This window comes from Lepisosteus oculatus, chromosome 7 (genome assembly GCF_040954835.1).
Source record: "Lepisosteus oculatus isolate fLepOcu1 chromosome 7, fLepOcu1.hap2, whole genome shotgun sequence".
Lineage (NCBI taxonomy): Eukaryota > Metazoa > Chordata > Actinopteri > Semionotiformes > Lepisosteidae > Lepisosteus > Lepisosteus oculatus.
Genome location: NC_090702.1, coordinates 41,945,357 through 41,966,469, shown reverse-complemented (window position 1 = coordinate 41,966,469; position 21,113 = coordinate 41,945,357). Strand labels below are relative to the sequence as shown.

At 37.2% G+C, this 21,113-nt stretch overlaps 1 protein-coding gene across 3 annotated transcripts in view; it reads left to right on the top strand.

Annotated features, from left to right (window-relative positions):
• The window catches only part of usp6nl (USP6 N-terminal like), an 87,275-nt gene that overhangs the window by 43,051 nt on the left and 23,111 nt on the right, over positions 1-21,113 (top strand). For all 3 annotated transcript variants that reach the window (XM_015352406.2, XM_006633298.3, XM_015352405.2), the window contains 5 exons: positions 2,278-2,351; positions 11,133-11,215; positions 13,779-13,818; positions 14,898-14,978; positions 20,600-20,707. In XM_015352406.2, coding sequence (XP_015207892.2) covers positions 2,278-2,351; positions 11,133-11,215; positions 13,779-13,818; positions 14,898-14,978; positions 20,600-20,707 — 386 coding nt within the window. The remainder of the gene's footprint in view (positions 1-2,277; positions 2,352-11,132; positions 11,216-13,778; positions 13,819-14,897; positions 14,979-20,599; positions 20,708-21,113) is intronic.

Below are 21,113 nucleotides of genomic sequence, written 5' to 3'. Positions count from 1 at the left end.
ATTTGGTCCAAGGAAATGGCTTTATTGTTGCTGTTCATCAAGCCAACCAAGTGTTAGCCAAGGTCTGGGGAAACATCTTAGTGGTGAGATACCAGATGAAGATTTCCTTAGTGGACATATGGTAAACTAGGTTTTATTCTGCTACATGTGGAATGACAAAATAAACAGAAGTTTATCATCATGTATTCTGATTTCTTCCAAATCAACATGTAATAACTTTATCCTTTTGATTCACAGGCTTTCAAAGTTCTTGGGCAAATTGTGTAGCTACCCCAAAACATTAAGGACGCAAACAACACCTTGTTCACTGGCCATGAATTTGAATTTCCATGTAATTTCCACACAGTCTTTCTAGATTATTTTAAATGCTTCTTCGTTTATAGCTTGCTGATATGCTGTTACTTTAAACTTGTTGTCTATACTGTGGTTATAACAAGGGTTATAACACTTGTAATACAGTTTGGGGGACGTTGATGTTCGTGAAAACACCCAGATTGTGCGTAGCTCTACCCCCTGCATAAGGGGATTGTGGAAGGATGGCAGCCTGTGAAATGTCAGCGATATGTCATACTGGAACAGGGCACAGGTGTCAGAACAGTTTGTGTTTGTCAAGAAGTGCCAGAACACCGCAAGAACAGGAAAGAACTCAAAGCGGCTGTAGAAAAGTATCTTAAATAGCTACCCAAAGAATTTGGTGGGCTTAATGGGATGCAGGTTTCATGCAGTTATGAGTGGATATTTAATCCAAAGGGGTATGCAAACCAATACAAACTTTTACACTCTGAATTTACTTAATCTGAATGTGTTCCTCAAAGCCTTGAGTAAATCACAAAGCCTGTTTTTATTCTATGATCTGATGTATACAAGGAGTAAACCAAAACAATGTAAATTACATTGTGCATTTCATTCATATTTATCTTGTAATTACAAATACAAACTGTTTCACAGCAGAAATAAACTTTTTGAGTTGTGTAAAGATTACTCATGTACAGAAACATTTTCAGCAGATAGTCATAATCAGTTCAATTCTTCTGCTTTTTTATTGAAACCCTTCAATATACAGTATGGTTATTTCCATTTTCATTACTAAGCAAAATAAGGCAAAGTGTACTGTATCCAGTTTTGTGTTTTAAGTTTTAACCCCTCCAAAATATTTAAATCAAGCCAGAGTATGGTGATTTTGAATTTCTTCACGTATGGTAATTTGTTCAAAACATTTGCCACCTCATTTTGTGAGATGATACAATGTATTAATCAAACTAGGTAATTGTAATTAGAGTAATTTCAGAATTCAACACCTGCTGCACGTATCGCCACCACTCCTTAAGAATTCTAAAGTTTTTTTGTTTTGTTTTGCCCAACTATACTCTAAAGTGTTAGGTTTAAAGTAAGATGTGCCTCAGATGTTCTGTTTAAAAAATAAGATGTTATGTACAAAGGTGTCTGTACAATGGAAAATGTATTTTTACTTTTATTCATAGCTGCCATAGCACTTTTTTTGGTACTGGTGTGACCACTGGCACAATAAAATGAATGATAAATTCAGCAGTGGCTGTTCATTAAACCAGATTGCAATGTGAGAGGTTGGGCGATCTAAAGCTAAAACTTGTGCATTTGAACTGTATTTTTTAAACTAAAATGCATTAAACAGGGTGACAACACAATTGTAGGACAACTTATTTTTGCAGTATTTTCAAGATTAAATTTGAAACAGCAATACAGTTGTTTTAGAGTATATTGCTTTTGGCACATGCTGTTGCTTTTATGCCACTTCCTGTTTAAAAATTGCTTTCAGGTCATAAATTCCCATTCTACAAAATAATAATGCTCAGGAAACCCAAAAGATTTGTTCACTGTATATTTATTTTTACTGTCAGCCATTTGAGTGCCAGTGTATATATATTTTCTCCAGTAGGAAGTCAGATATTACATTTATGATAACCCTTCAAAAAACCACAAAAACAATAGGTCGTTTGAGTTTCACAGCTTTTTCTGGAATAGAGCCTAGTTCCTCTATTTCAAAACTAATGGTTAACAGTTTCTTCAGCATTTAGGTGATTATTTACAGCAAAAGCGTCAGGCTTTGTTTCAGCACTGCACAGAAGCTAGTGGAGCTGCATGAGTCATTATTCCAGTATGTGACCTCATGAAAGCGGAAGTCCCTCACCCTGTCAGCAGTACTTTATTTACCCTGTGGGATTTGGTGGGATCAAAGACAAGGAGTGCTGAAGCGAGGAATGGTGAAGTTAATGTCTCCCTATTCTGGAATTCCTTTAGATTCTGATGCGGAACAGGATGCTGTCGTCAAACTTGCCCAGGAGAGAGCAGAAATAGTAGCAAAATATGATAAGGTAAGTGGTGTTCTTGTCTGGTGTGGACCTTTGGACTCATCTTCATCTGTATCTTTACTGTTATTGTGTTCAATCCTTTACTACCCTTTGATTTGACATTTGTATTTGTATGTTTTTTTTATGTCTGATTGATCTGTTTGCTTACCTTTTAACTATCTTGTCCTGGGGGGGGTTAGTGTTATCATAACAGCCAGGTGTTTGCCCTCTCCTAAATGTTATGTGAATCTTTTTTAATTTCATTTGCTGCTACAACGGTGTTTGCTAATCCTCCTAACCTGCTATCATATGCCAACTTGACTAGTTTACTAACTACAGCATATTGTTACAAATGGGGAGGTTACAAAATAGAAAAATATCAAAAATGACCGAGCAGATGAATAAGTAAATAAATGTTCATAATAAATAAATTCAATAATAATAATTCATAATTGTATTTACTCTGCCAAGAATACTCCCTAGTGGTTGGAGTAATTAGAAGCAGATGAGTTCTTTGATGTGACACTTTGGTGAAAAGAGTAATAATTCAGGCACACTGGGTTAAACAAGTATTAATTTATTAATAAAGACACTACACACAGCATAAACATACAACATACAAGTTGCGCTGTTTACAAATGTATACACGAGGTGACCAAGAGGCCTACATCCTGACCACCCAGATAAACCCCCGATTGCTACCAAACATTCAAACTCTTATGTACCGTAGGAGATAAAGCTGCCTTCGAAACCAAACAGAATACGGCTTACGGTTAAATCTTTCTCTGTCAACCAGGATGCTACAAAACCAATGGGCACCTCCCTGTTCAGAAATGCACCCACTAACCAGGAGAAGCCATTTTTAACCAAATGATTATTTAAACAGGAAATCGGTTCCTAACAGAAAAACAGACTCGCCAGTTCTCTTCACGAGGTTCAGCTTCAGTTTGGTCTTTATGGATGATCAAGCCAAGGAGTTCTGACCTTCCATCTTTCTGTCCCTTGTTCTCCTGCTTGTGTTTTATGCACTGTTCCTGGACTGTGGATTGACACTTAATCATTAACCCAGAGCTTTATTCACTAAGGCACCAAGGTAAACTTTGTGATTGCTTTGATCACTGAATCCTGGACCCCTCAGCAAAATCTCATTTATATGCGGAACTTTGTCTCTGAAAGTCAACAACATACTACATACAGCAGTTGCCCTCTGCGTATCCCTTGCTGTTGTTTGTGCTGAGAACTCTAAAGAGTTGGTTTAAGAAAACCTCCCTTTTCTAAATCTATGCTGACAGTTCCCTAGGTTTTGATTTCCCTGTAGGTGATCCTCTAATTTGGTTCTAATAATTGTTTCCATTACCGGAGTAGGTAATGAAAATCAGACTTGTCAATGATTGCTTGGTTCAGTTTTTCTTGTGGAGCATATGTATAGTGTGTGGACACTTCATTAGTAATTATCAAGTCTATGGGTACTACCTCTGTCTTAAGCGACTGTTGGAATTGTGTCGATGTCTTTTATATAATGTTTCTTGTTTCCTTGAATACAGCCCATGGGGGCTTTGTTCATCTTGAGCACTGCTGTTACTAGGATGCTTCTCTTGCCTTTTCCGTTACTAAAGTTCAACAAAGTCAAACAAAAATCTTCATTTGCTCTGCCCGAGGCATATTTTTGATGTGTTCTGTCATTTCTACCATTTCATTTTCTGCTGCTAAAATCAATAAATGCTTCATGTAATTAATCCGTAAATGACTCTTAAGCCCTTTACACAGTATACTATCACTGTTTATATAAAGACCTGCTTCATAAAGGACTCCAGGTTTTTTGTATGCTCTTTTCTAAAGATATTTGTCTGTTTTTAAGGATATTAGCTATGCGTGATTCCAGTGAGTAATTCTATATCTTAGCTCTTGTTCGTGCGTAAAGGGTGTCTCGATATACACTGGGGTTAGATACCAGAGAAAGGCTACTGATTTTTCCCCATAAGACAAATGTAAAATTGAGCAGCTTAGCCTATGTAACTCAAAATGGGGAATTTCCTCATATTAAAAAAAAAGTAATTTGAAATGGTTCTGTATAAGTGTATGTGTTTATAGTATTCAGAGTAAGGACCTTACAACAGTTATTTATATCTACTGAACACTTAACTGAAAACCAATTTTATTTACATTTCTGAACAGCCCTTCTTTTTAATTTGAGGAAATAAAATTCTTAACTCATTCTTAACAGAAAACCGTATTTATGAGACATTGTTTAAAACCCTAACCTGTCACACACTTTCAAACATTTGTTTAGGGATAATTTTCACATAAACCCGTTTTTAGTGTTTGAAAGCATTTTAGAAATCATTTACATTAACGTATGAGTATTTGCGCACAATTGGCTTGATTAGCAAAGGATTCGAGAGAGGTTTAGGTGGAGCTGGAGGATGAGGATCCCGCTAGAGCCTCATCAGCTGCCTATGGTTAATAACATCCAAAACCGCCACGTCTATAGAAACAGACGGCACTTGTCTTTACGATGCCGGGAGGTCCTGCATGAGGCTCGACCGTGAGAGAATTGGGTTCTTTGTTTTTGTTTTCTAAAAAAAGTCTAATATTGTTTACTTGCCTACTTAAAGTTTGGCATTTAAAATTTCACAGTAGCATTGAGAAGTATCTTTTACAATCAGCTTCACAGATTGCTCCAAGAGCATACGGTGTGTCTGAACATGATCCATCATTGCATCATCATGTTCATAAACTCTGTAGCACCAGAACTGTGAACCCCTTTTGGCTGGGAAGAAAGAATCATCATCCCTGCTTTCTCCTTCAAAAGTCGTCTTGTCTAATTCTGCAAGATTGTCATTACCCAGAGGCATAGAGTGCAGTTCCAACTCTTCTTCATCATCATGTTTTCAAAACCAGCCTCCTTTGCTAGTTTGACTGTTTCAGTGTATATTTCCGTGTCCTCAAGCCCTTCAAAGTTGTACATAGCATCTGGATATGGGTTTTTCCGAGTCATTTCACCCAGTGGAGACGTCATCACAGAAATAATTATTTTAGACTATAAAAGGAAATGATTTCCAGAAAACCTAGACTGGAGAGTCTGTCCTCATCTGTTTCATCGATGAGTTTGCAAAATGTGTGTCACAAAGACCTGGCCTTCAGGCTGCCAATAACACCCTTTGGCAGTGTATTTGATGTTTTCCACAGTCGCAGAAACACAGCTTTTCTGTTTGAAATCTAGGTCATGTGTGCTAGCATTATCCGAGATGTAAGATTTTACAAGAGAGAGCAAATTCCGTTCATCCCACTGCTTGGGAAGTCAAACTGATTCAAAGCTGGTGTCGTACAAGAAAGTTGAACCTAGCTTCTGTATCTGATGGTGCAGCTTGTGGTGGTGCTCAAGCAGTTTGTTCCGATGCCTTGTTTTGTTAGTGGAAAAGGCTGAAAATATGCCCTCAGATATTCAGATGAGAATAGCAGTGCAGAACGCAATGCAAATTTGTGTAGCTCTGGGTATTCCGGACTGATATTGGTCTAGTACGACGGAAAGGATTCCTGGATTTGAACCTACAGCTCATCGTTTGACAACTGTATCAGCTGATTTTCCTCTGGTGTCAACAGTAACGCACTTGTTTGACAGAGAAAAGGGGCCTTGCCTCCATGCTTTGGCCTTTCTTGGACAGGCCTTCTGAAGGGAAATAATCCTCAGATTTCAAAGGCTGACAGCTCAGATGTGAGAATTCTTTCAGGTCTGTGTGTTCACTGGCATTAGCAGGCAAGTCCTGCCATAGTGGAAATGGGTCAAAGCAATAACTTAATTCGCCGCTTTGGGAATCTTGAATTTCTGAGTACTGTTGTGCACATCTGTTTCATTTGAACACATTACTTTTTCACACATTCTAAGTTTCCAAAATCTACTTTTTGCATGTCATTTCTACATTTCTCTGTTCTGTGCATTACAACTAATGCTTCTCTTTGGTTGGTAGGTCACAAAGGGGGATTTAATGTGTTGTCTTAATGACACTGAACTTCTTTCCTGTTATCAGCATGCAAATGTTTTGTCTGTCAGCAGTAATACAGAAAACTAGAAAACTATAACACCAGTAGGGAAAACTTCAAATGAAGACTTGTATGAGAGATCAAAAGGTGAAATTCTTTTCTCATCTTAAGTGTTTTGAGCAGATGTTAGGAAAATATTTAGAATGGTTAGAAAAGATATAATAGACACTGCTTGTGCTGTTCAGGAAACATTTGTTGGGCTAAGCATGAGTGGTCAGCCTTTTGTCACACACTTCTGACCACAGCCTAGAGCACCAGAGGACAGACGTGCATCAAAGACCAGCATGAATCAACTGAAACAGCTGAGCCGAAGTTGCAAACATAATGTCAGCCGGCAGGTCATGAGAAATATTATTCAGCTGCTCAATGAGAAAATGCAGCTTGAGTTGCTAAATCCAGCTTCCCTTGTTCATTCGATGGCTGTTTCTGTTCTGCCATATAGATTGTAACAGAAACCTTACTGTATATAAAAGAGCCAATGCATTGCTTCCCTCAATTGTATGACTGACCAAGGATAAGAACTGAGGTGCGTAATTATATAAAGTATAATGTGATCTATACTGTATCTAATGTATCTGTACTTGACTGTACTTTTCAAAGGAAAATACATTTTCTAGAACACAAAACGGATTGCATAAGCACATAAGAAAGACTAAGTGAGACTGAAATGTCATCTGTGTGATCTAAGGAGACGGCATGGTGACACAGTGGTTAGCATTGCTGCCTTGCAGCTCTGGGGCCCGGGGTTCAGCTCTGGACCTGAGGTGCTACAGTATCCGTGTGGAGTTTGTGTGTTCTCCTCCCTCCATTGCGTGGGTTTTTGCTGGGTGCTGCGGTTTCCACCCACAGTCCAGCACGTAGTGGAAGATCACTTGTCTTCTGGGAAAACTGGTCCTGATGTGAGTGTGTGAGAGTGAGTGTGTGTGAGAGTGTGTCCTTCGATGGACGGTGTACCATCCAGGGTGTACCCTGCCTTGTACCGTTGCTCGCTGGAGTAGGCTCCAGCTCCCCCTGTGTCCCTGAATTAGAAAATGAATGAATGCTTTATTAAAGGAGCACGGAGAGTGGCCCTCAGCCACTTACATGTGAAGTGTGATACACGTCCCTGGTTAGAGGAGTGTTTCCTACTGTCTGAGATAAATTCCTTCTCCAGATCCCTGTCCTTGTTTTGGTATTGACTTGGATATTTTCTCTGAATTGGCTTGTCTAAACCCCTTTGAATGTTACATATTTGGATCAGAGATCCTCTGTTTCCTTGGTTTAGTTAATGTGTCTGTATAGGACAGTTCCCTGAGATCTAATTTTTCTAAGACTATATCATCTTTGTGTATAGTGACAGAAAACGGAAATGGAACACAAAAAAATATATAGTCCCCTCAATTAATTCAGACCCCAAATTAAATATCAAATAAAAAACATAATATATCAGAATGAGTTACAGAATGGATAATATTGTCTCAAATAAAAAAAATTCCAAACGTATTATACTGTATTTGTAATAGCACTGCACAGAGCAGACTCATATTTCTTATAAATAAATTCTAGAAAACATAAGGGTTGCGTTTATTAACACCTTTCAGTATTCCAACAAAACACGTCCACAATAACATTCTGCTCTTTGGAAGTGCAGTGGAAGCCTCTGGAATTGTATAGATGCCTCCCTGGGTTGTAGAAGGATGCAATGCAGGGAATACAGTCAGCAGGATCTGCATCATCATGGAAAAGATCAGAGAGCTCTTTGAAGACTATAGACAAATGGTTCTCGACTTTCACAGGTCAGGGAATAGCTATGAAGTTGAATCTAGTGCTTTTTATTATAATTGTGTCCGTTATTAAGACATTTAAGTCTACTGGTATATGGCCAAGAATAAGACACAAGTGTACATTGCCACCACATCTGTGGCTTCTGAAGCAGCTGTAGATCTCTAAAACGCACAGGATACAAAGTATTGAAAACTGCTATTTAAAACAGCCTGGATAAATGTGGCTCTCATAGCTGGGCTGTAAGGAACAGGCCTCTTCTGTGGGCCAATTACAAAAAGAAGCACCTCAAACTTGTCAAACATCTTGTGAACTACAGTTTGACAGGTGAAACATTCTTATAGTCAGATAAAATGAAAATTGTGTTTACGGGACATGATCATAAGCGTTATGCTTAGCTTAAAAAAGAAATGTGAAAATGCTTGTGACCACTGTGAAATATTGTGGGAGTCTATTATGTTTTGGAGTTAATTTGTGTTTATGGGTCTTGGAGTCCTGGACAAGATCAGGGAAACCCATGAACTGTAACACATTCCAGGGCATTCTGGCCAGGCAGCTGTTTTGACTTGCCAAAACCTTCATGTTTAGCTGCAATATGACATTCCAGAAGGAAAATGTCCCATAGTATATATTCAGAATGACTAAAGGAGGGGTTAACTGTATACAAAATGCAGTTCTTAACTGGCCATCTTATTCCTACGACCGCAGTCCACTTGAACTTTGGTGATTCTAATTCAAAATGGCAGTTTGTTAAGAGAACCAAAGGGTTTGAAGTGCTGTGGGCAGTTCTACATGGTGGAAATTTCCTAATTTTCCCCACTCAAGTGCCAGAACCTCATGCCACACTACAGGAGGTGCCAGCTACAGGAGTGTAAATAAATGTGGGCCTTGTTTAATCTGGACGTAATGCATGGCAAGTAACGATCCTGCTCTGTGAAAGACCCTTTCTGCACAGCACTAAAATCTCGTTATTTTAGGTTAATTGTTCATATTTAATTTGGGGGTATGGATGAATTTGGAGGGAACTGCAGTTTCAAGAGCAAAATCCATCAATGAGAACTTTGGAATTGTCCGAACATATTTGAGACTGCTCGTTTTGTCTTTACAAATGGCTATATAAAGTCCTGGGATTAGTTAAATACTGATAGAAACATGTTAGATGGTCTTTCCCTTATAGCCATTCTTATGCTCTAATGTTTTTGCTGTTAACCACACTATGATTGTGTAACAGTAGCAAAAGGAAGCATTATTCATTGCAAAGAAAATGGAATTATTACAAAATCTAGAAAGAAATTTTACCTCATCTCTTCAACAAATGGTTGGCTCCTAACCATATTCTACAGCAAGAAACAACAGGAACAATTTTTTTTTTGTTGCCTATATTTGTGTTGTACTTTAACATTATTATCTCTTACTTGGTTATTATGCATATGTTGTTTTTCTTTTGTTTTATGTGTCTGCTATTTGCAAATATATATTTGTGGAAAACACAAAGTCCACCCTGGTTTTGTCCCAAGGAGTGAATAACACCTCTCATTTACTTAAGTATGACATAAAAAATATCCAGGCAATTTCTTAGATTTAAACTGCCATAGCCCTGTATAGCCCTATAGCACCTCAACATCTGTTATTTTCAAATGACTCAATAGTGATAGAGCTTCTTCTATAAAATGGAACATGTTATTGGTGTCTTCTTTTCTAATAACTTACATGAAATATTTAACATGCTTACTATCTCTTTGTCATGTTTTATGACTCCCTTTATGACTTGTGTAGTTGTTTCAGTGTTATGGTATTAGAACTGCTTTTATTTTGCCTCTGTTACAGTGTTCTTTTCTGTCTGTATGTTGGTTAATTCTTGCGTCTTTTTTAGCTGTAAATCACTCTTTTATTACCTTTCAATCTTGGGCCCTCTAATGTAGTCTATAGACAGATTTCCTTCTAATTGTTGTCATTCTGTCATTATTTCTACATTACACTATTAAGCCCATATTTTCTAAGATGTCAACTTGTTTGTCTTAAAGATTAATTTGTTTTCTGTTTTTAAAGTGTTTTTTGAAGTATACTCACCTTCTTCTGTTACCTCTGAATCCCATCTGTTCCGAGCTTATTGCTTCTAAGCTCTCCTTCCTTTGCAGTCTACTATTCTAAAATTACAAGTCCTAGTTTTATACTCACACTTTAGAAATGTAAAGTATGCCATCCACATTTACAAAAACACATTTCACTTTAATTTTGTGAACTAGACACATTAGGTCAATAATAGCATCTTCACCAGGAATTGCGATTATAAACTGCACTAAGAATCTGAGTTATGTGGAAATATCAAAGTCACCCAACATTATCAGCTCACCTTTTCTGCATGCTTTCTGTATGTTGCTACAGTATATAGTCTGCAACTTGGGCCCATGTCAGTATAGCTTACATGTGTTAAGTTCTCTAACTGAACCTCCATCCCTCCTATGAAAGCTGTCTTTCCCTGTAATTGGAAAAATATACACCCATTACGTTCATATTCATCGCTGTCATCACCCTTGTCATCAGCTCCATTGCTGAAACATTGTTTTTTTTTCTTCCTTTCTACTATTCAGCGTGGAATTAACTGTTTCTTATCCATGTTGAGCTACTTTCTATCACTTAGTATCTCAGTATAAATTGTTTTTAACATATCGTGCTTGAGTGATACACTCATTTGACAGCATATCCACTGATACAGTTTAATTATTGATTGATTGATAGTACAATCTGGTTTAAATAATCATTGGAAGCTTTCAGTCAGATCATCACATTCAAATCAGTCACTTAAACACGCCACCCACACATAATGAAACAGCTTGTGATGTCTAAACATCTTTACTTCTTATTTCACACGTGATGTTCTAGTGTGTAAGTGAAGGAAGTTAAACACTCTGGCAAGTACTAACCAAAACGGTCTTTAACCTTCGCTTATAGATTGATTTGACTTTGCCCATTATCATGAACTTTCTTTTCGTTTTATTCCAGGGAAAAGAAGGTGCAAAAGTGGAACCCTGGGAGGATGCTAACTTCCACCTGTACAAAGTCATTGACCGATTTGGATTCCTACAGTAAGACAGTTTATTTCCGAAAGGAAATCTTTCCGAGCAACAGCGAAAGAGCTCACTTGTGGATACTTGTTTTCACGGGTTTTAATTTTTTTGCGGTGTTCTGTTGTTCGGCCTTCTTCTTTCACAGAGGATCCTGCTGTTGTTCACACTCGGCCTGTTGCCAAGACAGAATCTGAATTTTCAAAGGGGATCTTCAGCTCTTTTGGTCTTCATATTTTCTTAGGCTTTCCATTTAAAACTGATTTTGAATACGTTCAAGTAGGTAGCCGCATCAGCATGCGTAGGCAGCAAAGTAACGACAAAGGTTTATTCCATGCTGAAAAGAGAAAAAAAGAAACAACATTTTGGCTGTGAAGCCTTCTTTGGGTGCATCTCTTCTCTTTTCAGCATGGAATAAACCTTTACTTTTGAATATTGTATCTGTTGAATGGTGCAGGTTTGTATGTTCTCCCCGTGTTTGCATGGGTTTTTTCCCCATAGTCCAAAGACGTACTGTAGGTTAATGGGCTCTGGTGTGAGAATGTGTGCGTCTGCCTGTGATGGGCCGTCCAGTGTGTATGCTACACTGTGCCTGTTGCTTGTCAGAATAGGATCCAGCTTCTCTTTGATCCTGAATTGGATTCAGTTGTTAGAAAACGGATGGATAGATAACTGCACACTGTGTTGCAGCGTAGTCAGGTTTGTTTCTGTGATCGATGACTTCATGTATATTAACAGATGGATGGATGTTTTGTATACATCATTGACTTAATCTGTGTTCAGTCAGATTTAAAACATTGTATTGCCATGTATCATTTCATCTTGCTGTTTTGGCCTATGGTTTTAAGAGGAATTTTAAGTGGCTGTGACTTTTGTAAAGATACTTTATCAATACAGCAGACCATTGATGAGATTCACCATTGTTTTATCACATTAGTACAGTATATGGATATTTAGTTTGATTTCTGAGCAACTTTATCCTGTTGGTTTCGGTAACCTGTTTTAAAGCATGTGTCCACAAATGTTGAAAACGCAGGTTGACCATGTACATTACATTTAAGCTGCACACTGTGTAGTTGATATCTTTAGTTTGGGATTTCTGTTGATTACAGTAGGAATGCAAAGTAGGGCATTATCATATGACCTAAGGGTTCAGAAAGCAGAAAGCCAAAGACCAGATCACTTTGGCATCTAAGTCATGCTGTTGAAAGTTTTTTTTCATCTCAGCTGGTATTCCACAGGAGGTTACAGATACATAATCAGATCAGGAGTAGTGTAGTCTAAAGTGCTTCCTGTGGGTGAAAGCTATGAGAGCTGACTCAGAAGCACAGTTTCCATGTCTTTCTTTCATGTCATCTTTTCTCCCCTCCCCAAGAGAAAGATTAGATAAAATATGAAAGCATTCTCCTTTTGTGCTAATTTGATCAAGCCACCCTGGACAAAAACGCACTGAGCTATGCGAGGACTGGGCTCAGGCCACAATATGCTCCATTCAGGGGCCGAAGTATCAGAAGGGCAGCAATTTAATATGCAGCAGAGACCATGAGTGTCAGTGCTCTGCATGACGGGAAGCTACAAAATGCAAAAAAAAACAGTCAGTTCAATGGAGTCTGGCAGATTTGCCTGGTTTGTGCTTTGATATCTCCCAATTAAGAGCTGCCAGTGGTAGGAAATCACTGCTGTGAACTTTGCTGTATGTTTTTGTGCCTTTTTTTAAAGGCTTCTTAGTTACAGAAACAGTTTTCTGAAAGCCAGCAGTCTAAATTTGATATTTCCTGTTTGTCCAGCAATTTCATGTCTTGGCTTGCTCCCAGTGTGTTACCAGGATGGTAGAGCTAGGGATTGGGAGTGATTGTGGAACTGTGTCAGTTTATCAAGGGATTCTTCAGACGGATGTAAAAAGTTACCATTTACCAGTATTATATAGCATGTGTATGTTTATAAATCAGACAATATGACATTTTGAAAATTGTTCTTGTATGTAATACAGTATGTGTATTACAGATACTGAAAGGCTAACATATTTAAAAGCTTGCTTGAAAATACTGTTACTGTTGATTTTGTTGCTCTATGCTATTTAATTTAAATCCCAATCATCATTATTCATTGATTTAGAATAAGTTAACATTTTCTACATTCTACATGCTTACTAATAAGTTTGCTCAATAAAAATACACCTTGTATAGTTAAAGTATAAAACTTCAAAAAATAGACCTACTTCATATGTTTATTCCATCACTGTACAGAGGGATCAAGGGTAGTGTGGGATCTTAATTTGTATTTCATCCATTAGGATTATTATAAAGACTTTGAAAATCTTTGGGGGAACAAAATGCAGAACGGGTTTATTTTATTTTCATTTGGATAGCAAGATTGTTTGAAGGCTGACAGCCTCAAAGTTATTTTTGTTTAGCTAAAAAATCAGGATAAGTGACTAGTGTAAGTCTCAAAGTATAAAAACTAAAGAATTATAGCTCCTTGAAGGACAAACAAACTGTGAATAAAATATGAATAAGATAATAAATGAATTAAATGATTTTTCTCTTAAGTGAAATGTAATTTTGAATTGTTTTTTCTCTAACAGTGAGAATGAGCTTCCTTCATATGATTCAGTTGAAGAAAAGGTAAACACCTACACTTTTGGGACCATTGGTTCGGTTATGGGGTGCTATCCGCATGGAGTTTGTGTGTTCTCCCCGCGTTTGCGTGGGTGTTTTCCGGGTGCTCCAGTTTTCACCCACAGTCCAAAGACATTCCGGAAGGTGAATTGGCCTGTTGGAAAAGCGGCCCTCCTGTGAGTGTGTGCGAGTTGGTTTCTTTGTCTCTCCAGAAACCAGCTCCTGCAAGCTTACTGACTTCCACCCTCTCCCGGGCTACACTCTTCTAGCCTTGTGTCGCTGTTTGTAGACCCAGTTCACAGCTGGTGACAAGACCCAAGCTCCTCCCGTTGGCGTTTGCTGCTATAGAATTCAACTTGCTCTTAGAGCTAGTGCCTTCACTGGTTGACCTACCCAGGAACCCCAGATGATCCCTTTTTAACCACCCAGAAATAACCAGTTGGTGTTGCTGAACCTTTACATCCCCCAAACGACTGGCCTTAGAACTGGCCTTTCACTGCTTTATCCTGGTCCTGCAGGAGTGCTGTACCCATGGACACACTGTATACTGAAGATTTTGGACAAGAGCCGAAGGTTTTCAGTGGGATCCAATCCAGAGCAACCTTCTCTCATGTTAAATGCAAGTCAGGGATGGTCTCCTCTTCCCTCACAACCCCTGTTTAGTTTTCCTCACCCACAACATAGCTTTACAACTCAAATGCAAAGGTTTGTAAGCATCTCTACCTCTGGACCTGTGGAGGTGAGAAGCAACAACAGCACTCCTACATGCATTCCATAAGTTAATGCTCTAGGGAGAAGCTGCCTGATCCATATTTAGCGAAGTGAGAGTAGTGTTTCACTGTCAAGAGGAGATAACGTCTGCAGCCTGGACTCAGCAGGCAGTGATCTGCTGGTCCCATGACCCAACTTGTATTCCTTGGAAGGCGTCGACATAGACATCTTTGTCTAAGAATCCACTGCATCCCATCTCTTGTTTCAGAAAGAACAGTGTTTGAAGACAATGTGACTGCAATCTCTGTCACATAGAGTGGAATCTTTCTGGTACAACTCACATGATAATGAGCTCTTGTTGTGGTTCTTTGCAGCAAAAGCATCAAGAAGTTGAAAGAACTGCAAAATGGCTGAAAATGCTGAAGAGCTGGGATAAATATAAGAACAGTGAAAAGGTAAGCCGAGACTATTAAGCTGCTCTTCTGTGGTGTTTGTCTGCAATACATTGACAGTTTTTAATAATTAAAAAAGTGGTATTGCAAGGAGTAGAAATATGGAAATTATAATATGCACACCGGTCACACAGGTGTGAAAGGGCTTTGCTAGCTGTAAAGAGCACGTGACTTCTATTAATAGAAATACTTTCTATTAGCACTAGACTAGAGGATCATCTATATGGAAATAACATCCTAGGAAACGGTCAACGTGGATTTAGAAAAGTAAGGTCTTCTTTCACCAATGTGTTAGAGTTCTTTCAACAAGTGATGAAAATAATAGACACATACTGTATGATGTGTTATGGACATACGTGATATGGTAATTTTAGATTTTCAGAAGGCAATTGATAAAATTCCCAGTAGGAGATTAATTCCCATATTGCAAGTAGTTGGCATTCAAGGAAATGTGTGTATTTGGATGGAAAATTGTTTAATGAATAGAAAAAAGAGCACACATAAAGTGTTAATGTTCAGAATTTAGTGATGCAATTAGTGGAGTACAACAAGGATCTGTTCTAGGACTGCTGTTGTTCTGAATTTATATCAGTAAATCTAGGTTCTGGTATACAGTTAGTAAACTTCACAAGTTTGCAGATTACACCAAATTAGCAGAATTGGCAAACACTGTAGAAGAATCAAATTAAATTTAATATGATTTAGTTAAAATTCAAGATTGGGCAAACACCTGGCAGATGATGTTTAATGTAGACAAGTCCACGATATTGCACACAGGTAGCAAAAACATGAACTAAAAGTACAAAAAGGAAAACAATGAGCTAGAAGAAGCTACTTATGAAAATGAGTTTGTAAATAATATATCATAATAAACATAATTCCTGGCAATGTTGAGAAGCAATAAAAAGTGCTAGACTGTATTGTCAAAGGAGTGAATTCAAAACAAGGGATGTTAATTTTAAATTAGAAAATGCACTCATTTGGAATATTGTGAACAAATTGAGTCAATTTTAGTAGGTAATTGAGGTTGTTGATAGTGAAACCCCAAAAGGCGTTTTTAAATGTTATTTCAGGTTTCATTTGAAATATATTTTTTTATTTTCTGTATTGTATGTACTGAAAATATGCTGTGAATACCCATCTTTTTAAAATGTTAACAAAACAGATATAAGAAATAACTTTCTAAATTAGAAATCTTTTGCTGTAAATATTCCAACAATATCATCTGTCTGCTCAGATAGCAGCTTAATGCTTGTGAATTCTCAAAGAGTTACTACGCAGGGAGGTACCATAACACTTCTACGGTCTTAATACCATATACTGCTGTCCACAGAATGTTTGATTTTAAAAAATCAAATTAAAAATAAAAACTGAGATTGAGAGAAGATTAGTATTTTTATATCAGATGCAGTGCAGATATTCTTTAATGAATCTGTCTACTGTTTCAGGATTTCTTGTCTATTTTGGAGTCTGAGGAATTTGTTAATTTAGGAAACATATAATGATTTGCCTAAAATGCAGTCAATATGCAGTACTGTGCTAAGTGTTTTATACCTACAGTGAATGGAGTCTTTGGGAATGCTTAGTGGTTATAATGTAAATTGATTGCTACAGCTGCATACCCATCTGTTCAACATGGTTTCAGCCTTGGTGGATCTTTAACATCAACAATTAAATTAAATCGTTTATCTTCTCTAGCAAGTTTATTTTAATAGCATAATAAAGAAAAGTCATTACCGTGATAGCTGTGTCTGCACTATTTCTGCAACTCTTTATTATCTTTGTCGTTTCCATCACAGGATAAAAGGATTACCAGTCTCTGGAATTAGCCGAATGGCATCATTTTTTTTTCCTTCCAGAAACATTTTTCTTTTTTTTCCCATTTTCAAAGTACTTATTTAAAGTGCATTTCAGGGTTCATTTTTAAGTAACGGAAGACTCGGAGCCGTGCTCAGTGATAATTCCTTCTGAACCCATCAATGCAAATAGCATTTTAAGTTTGACATTTTTTTGTCTTCATTAATGGGTTATCATAGGTGAACGATTTCAGCTATGAAATACAGAACACGGTCTCCGATTCCCAGTAAATTCCAAATTAAAATGTCAAATCCAAAGCAGCAATAGACTGCTAGACAGTATGATTATTCAGCAGTAGACTGCAAGACTGTATGATTATTGATGAAAATTTAAAGTGAGTTAAATAACTGTGATGGATGGCACAGTTTCTTTGTCTTCTTTAAATCTCCTCTCTCCATTACCTTTCATTAATGTTCGAGATTGATTTTTGTTCTATCAAAATGGAATGTGTGACCATTACAGGTTGAGAAAATTATACCTTTCACATGATGTCGGTATATTTATTCAGATGGACTTTATTTTATTTCGAATGGCCCATTATTTTCTTTTTTATACACCCAGCTGCAGGGCTGTTATTTGTTAATCATTTCAAATCACCTTGACAAACATCAGACCAGCTCAGGAAAAATGAAAATGGGGTGTAGGGGGTAATAAATGAGGGGGCTTTGTTTGAAAACCACCTACAGTATTTGAATGGAAGTGAGATGGCTCAATTAGATATTAGCCTCCAGTGGGAGTGGGCTTCAACATTAAGAAAAGAGCAATTAGGCTCTGTGTATAACTGGCCACTCCCCTGGATTAGTGAGCTGGTGTATATCAGCAGCCCTGAGGAAAAGGATAACTAGTCTCCTAGGCTCCTGCAGAAAAGGATTGTATAGAGTCTGATAGATGGACGTAGAGTCTAGAGAGCACAGCTGAAGTCCTAGGGGTTCCTGTGCTTTAATATCAGCAGACAGGTGGACCCACTCTGTGGCAAAAGGATGATGATTGGGAAAAGATGATTAGTGTAGGAAAGATACAGGGTGGTTTGCAGCTCGGAGTCATTCTGTCACTTCACATTTCTCTCAACCCCACCAGCAATCATTGTGTTGCTGGTCGTAAAAAAAGGCTTTTACTGCCTTTTTTATATGTTTCTCTTCACTGTTTTTTAATTTATAGCATAAAATGTCCTTTCTGTCCTGCCTGTATTTGCACCGTGGATGAGGAGGAACGATATTTCAAAATAGGAAGTTATGTTGCTTCCTGTAGCACAAGACAATTTATTTTCCCGATGACGCTGGTTATGAGAAAACAGTTGTGAGCTGTATGTAGTTTAAGAAAGCTTGTGCTTTCAGTGTTCAGTCCCAAAAAACACATGTGATTGACTTTATCTAGTGCTTGTTCTTTCACTAGGTTAATGGTGAGGACCTGGTTTTCACAACTCACAACATTCTATGGCGTCATGTTACTTGGCTACAAGTAATAACACTGTCTTCCAAGGACCATACCTTGCTAAAAGCTTCATATATTGTATCTAATATAATGTCATGTCTTTTTTAGAGGGCTCTGATTCTAACTAGATTATCAGCATTGACATCTTAATATTGCCATTTGTTACACAGGTAATCATTCTTAAAATATAAAAATAAGAGCAAAAAAATTATGTATTGTAATGTTTCCTCTTATTTCATAGTTTGTCTGCAATCGTTAATAAAGAAGTCTCTTCTCGTTCCTGGCACAATAGTACGTAGTATCTAGGAGTTATTGTTGACCTTAAAAATTGAGTGCATTGGAAAATTTACAGTTCATGACAAGTCCTCTCTGTGGCTTAACTGCATAATTTACAAAACAATATCAAAACAAGTTTTTATTACTGTTTTTTATGTTTTTATTTACCTTTTTTAATTTAAAGCAGTAATTCAGCCATTTTTTCATTTCATTTTATAAACCTTTTTATCACCACCAGTGTCAAGTATCTTAATAAATCTGAACTTTTGTGTTAACAGGAGAGAGCAATTTCATATTACTCTAACAGCAAGAAGCATAACTAACTCTTGATATAGCTATTTGATAGAATGTAAATGAGGCATTTAGTAGTTAGGTTTTGTAGTCCTTCTCAGTATTGTTGCTCAGGTTATTGAATGAAAACAGTGACTGCTGTTACCGTATCTCTTTGTACAGATGTTAAATTAATTTTAGATAGTAATTGAAGTGTGTTGGTAAGTTTTCTCTTAATGTCCAGAAATGGTAATCTTTTAATAGTTTCTGCACAGCCTCTAATATTTTTTGCATGTTCTGTTTTAATTATCCAAAAGGATGCAATTCAAGAAATAATTCAGCATTTGGTATACATTATAAGTCCAACATATATCCAAAATATATATTGCTATTGTTTGCCTTATAGTATTTGTATTAGAAATACAACAGTAGCAGTTCTTAATTCTCAGCAGATTTAAATATTCTAAGTTGAAAGACCTCTTACTAGGTTCAGTGTATTATAAAAAAATCAGATATAATTGGGATTACTTCTGAACTTGTGATGTGCCGTAGTAATGCACATTACCTCATCCATTTGTGAATGCTTTTTAAACATATTATGACTTGCAATATCTTGTAATTATGTAAAGTGAAGAACTGTACTAATCCTTCATAAATGATTTGATGTATATGTTGCAAATTGACATTTTGATTACAGAGCACGCAATCAGCATTCAAGATAAAGCCTTTAGGGATAAAAAAGAATATTCCAGGCCTTCATGTTCCTATTGTACATAAGCTGTGTTTTACCAAATTGTTTATTTGTGACCGTTGTTTAAACAGTTGGATGGTGTTTGCACTATGCTATTGCTAAGGGGAATAATAGGTACCATTTTATATTTTATTTATTTTGCCTTTTATTAAGTTGTGAGCTCTGCCTCTGTGCATCTTTATTGAAAATTAACTTGCAAAATAGTGCTGAGTTAGTAAGAGACATTGAAATTAAATTGTGACGCAGAGTCATATCTGTATTTTATAAAATCCCTCATTTTCATTGTTTTAATTTACTGTACTACTGCTGCAAAACATTTTAAAGCAAATAAAATCCTGTTTTTCACTTCTTAATATCATTTTTATGCAATGCTTAGCATTTACCACTTGTGCACTAGTTTCCTTCTGCAGTCCAAGGACATACTGGCAGGTCAGTTGTCCTCTTGGAAATTGGTCCCGGTGTGAATATGTGTGCTTAAGTCTGTGTGTGCCTGTGTCTGGTGTCTGGCCCAGGGTATTTCCTGCCTCTCACCCCTACTCTGCCTCCCTTGCAACCTTCTATTAGATAAAGTGGTTAGGAGATGGATGGATGCTCTGCTGTTTTATTTCTGTTTCAAAGCTAAGTGGAGGTATTATTGCAAGTGAATAATGTGATAATGCTTTGAGAATGGCAAAAGGACATAATATTTACAGAACAAGTAATAGGTTTTTTCCATGCTGAAAAGAGAAGAGAGAAAACAACGTTTCGGCAGTGGAGCCTTCCATGGCCGAAACGTTGTGTTTTCTTTCTTCTCCTTTCAGCATGGAATAAACCTATTACCTGTTCCTTTGCAGCCTACGTATGCTGACACAGCTACCCACCTAATATTTATGGAGAACATCTTCCTTGAGCTCAGACTTTCTCTACAGATTTGTTTTGATATAGAGTTTTACACAGTGTAATCAAGGTCAAAAGGAATATGTTATATATGGGAATTCCTGGTTAGTTTCATATCGATGTGATGTATTCTGAAAACATATTTCAATATGCTTCTTTGCAGCTTATGAGAAGAATTTATAAGGGGATCCCACTTCAGCTTCGAGGGGAAGTCTGGTGCTTGCTTCTTGATATTCCAAAAATAAAAGCTGAGAAGAAGGATTTTTATGAGGTAAAACGACAGCTGGAGATATCCTTGTGTTTTTTATATGTTACTGTTAAAACATCCTGTAAAATTATTATTTATTAAGTGATTTGGCTGATAGTTTGACCCAAAGCAATGTACATTTTACCAATTTTAAAATGCTGACCATTTTACTAAAGCTGAGTGAAGTTACCTGGCTTTGAGTGTTGCAACAGCAGTGTCAGCCTGGAGATTGAACAGGCAAGTCAGGAGTCACAACCACAATATCAATCCATTTTTTTTATTTTAATGTTTCATTCAGTGACATTTTGTTAAAAAACTTCTGCGGTGACCCTGGCCTCCAGTAGTTAATTTCTTCTTAGTGACCAAGTTAAGTCTGATTGAAAGGAGCAGCCTATAGTTAAATGCTCTCAGTGTAATGGGTTCTTCAGTG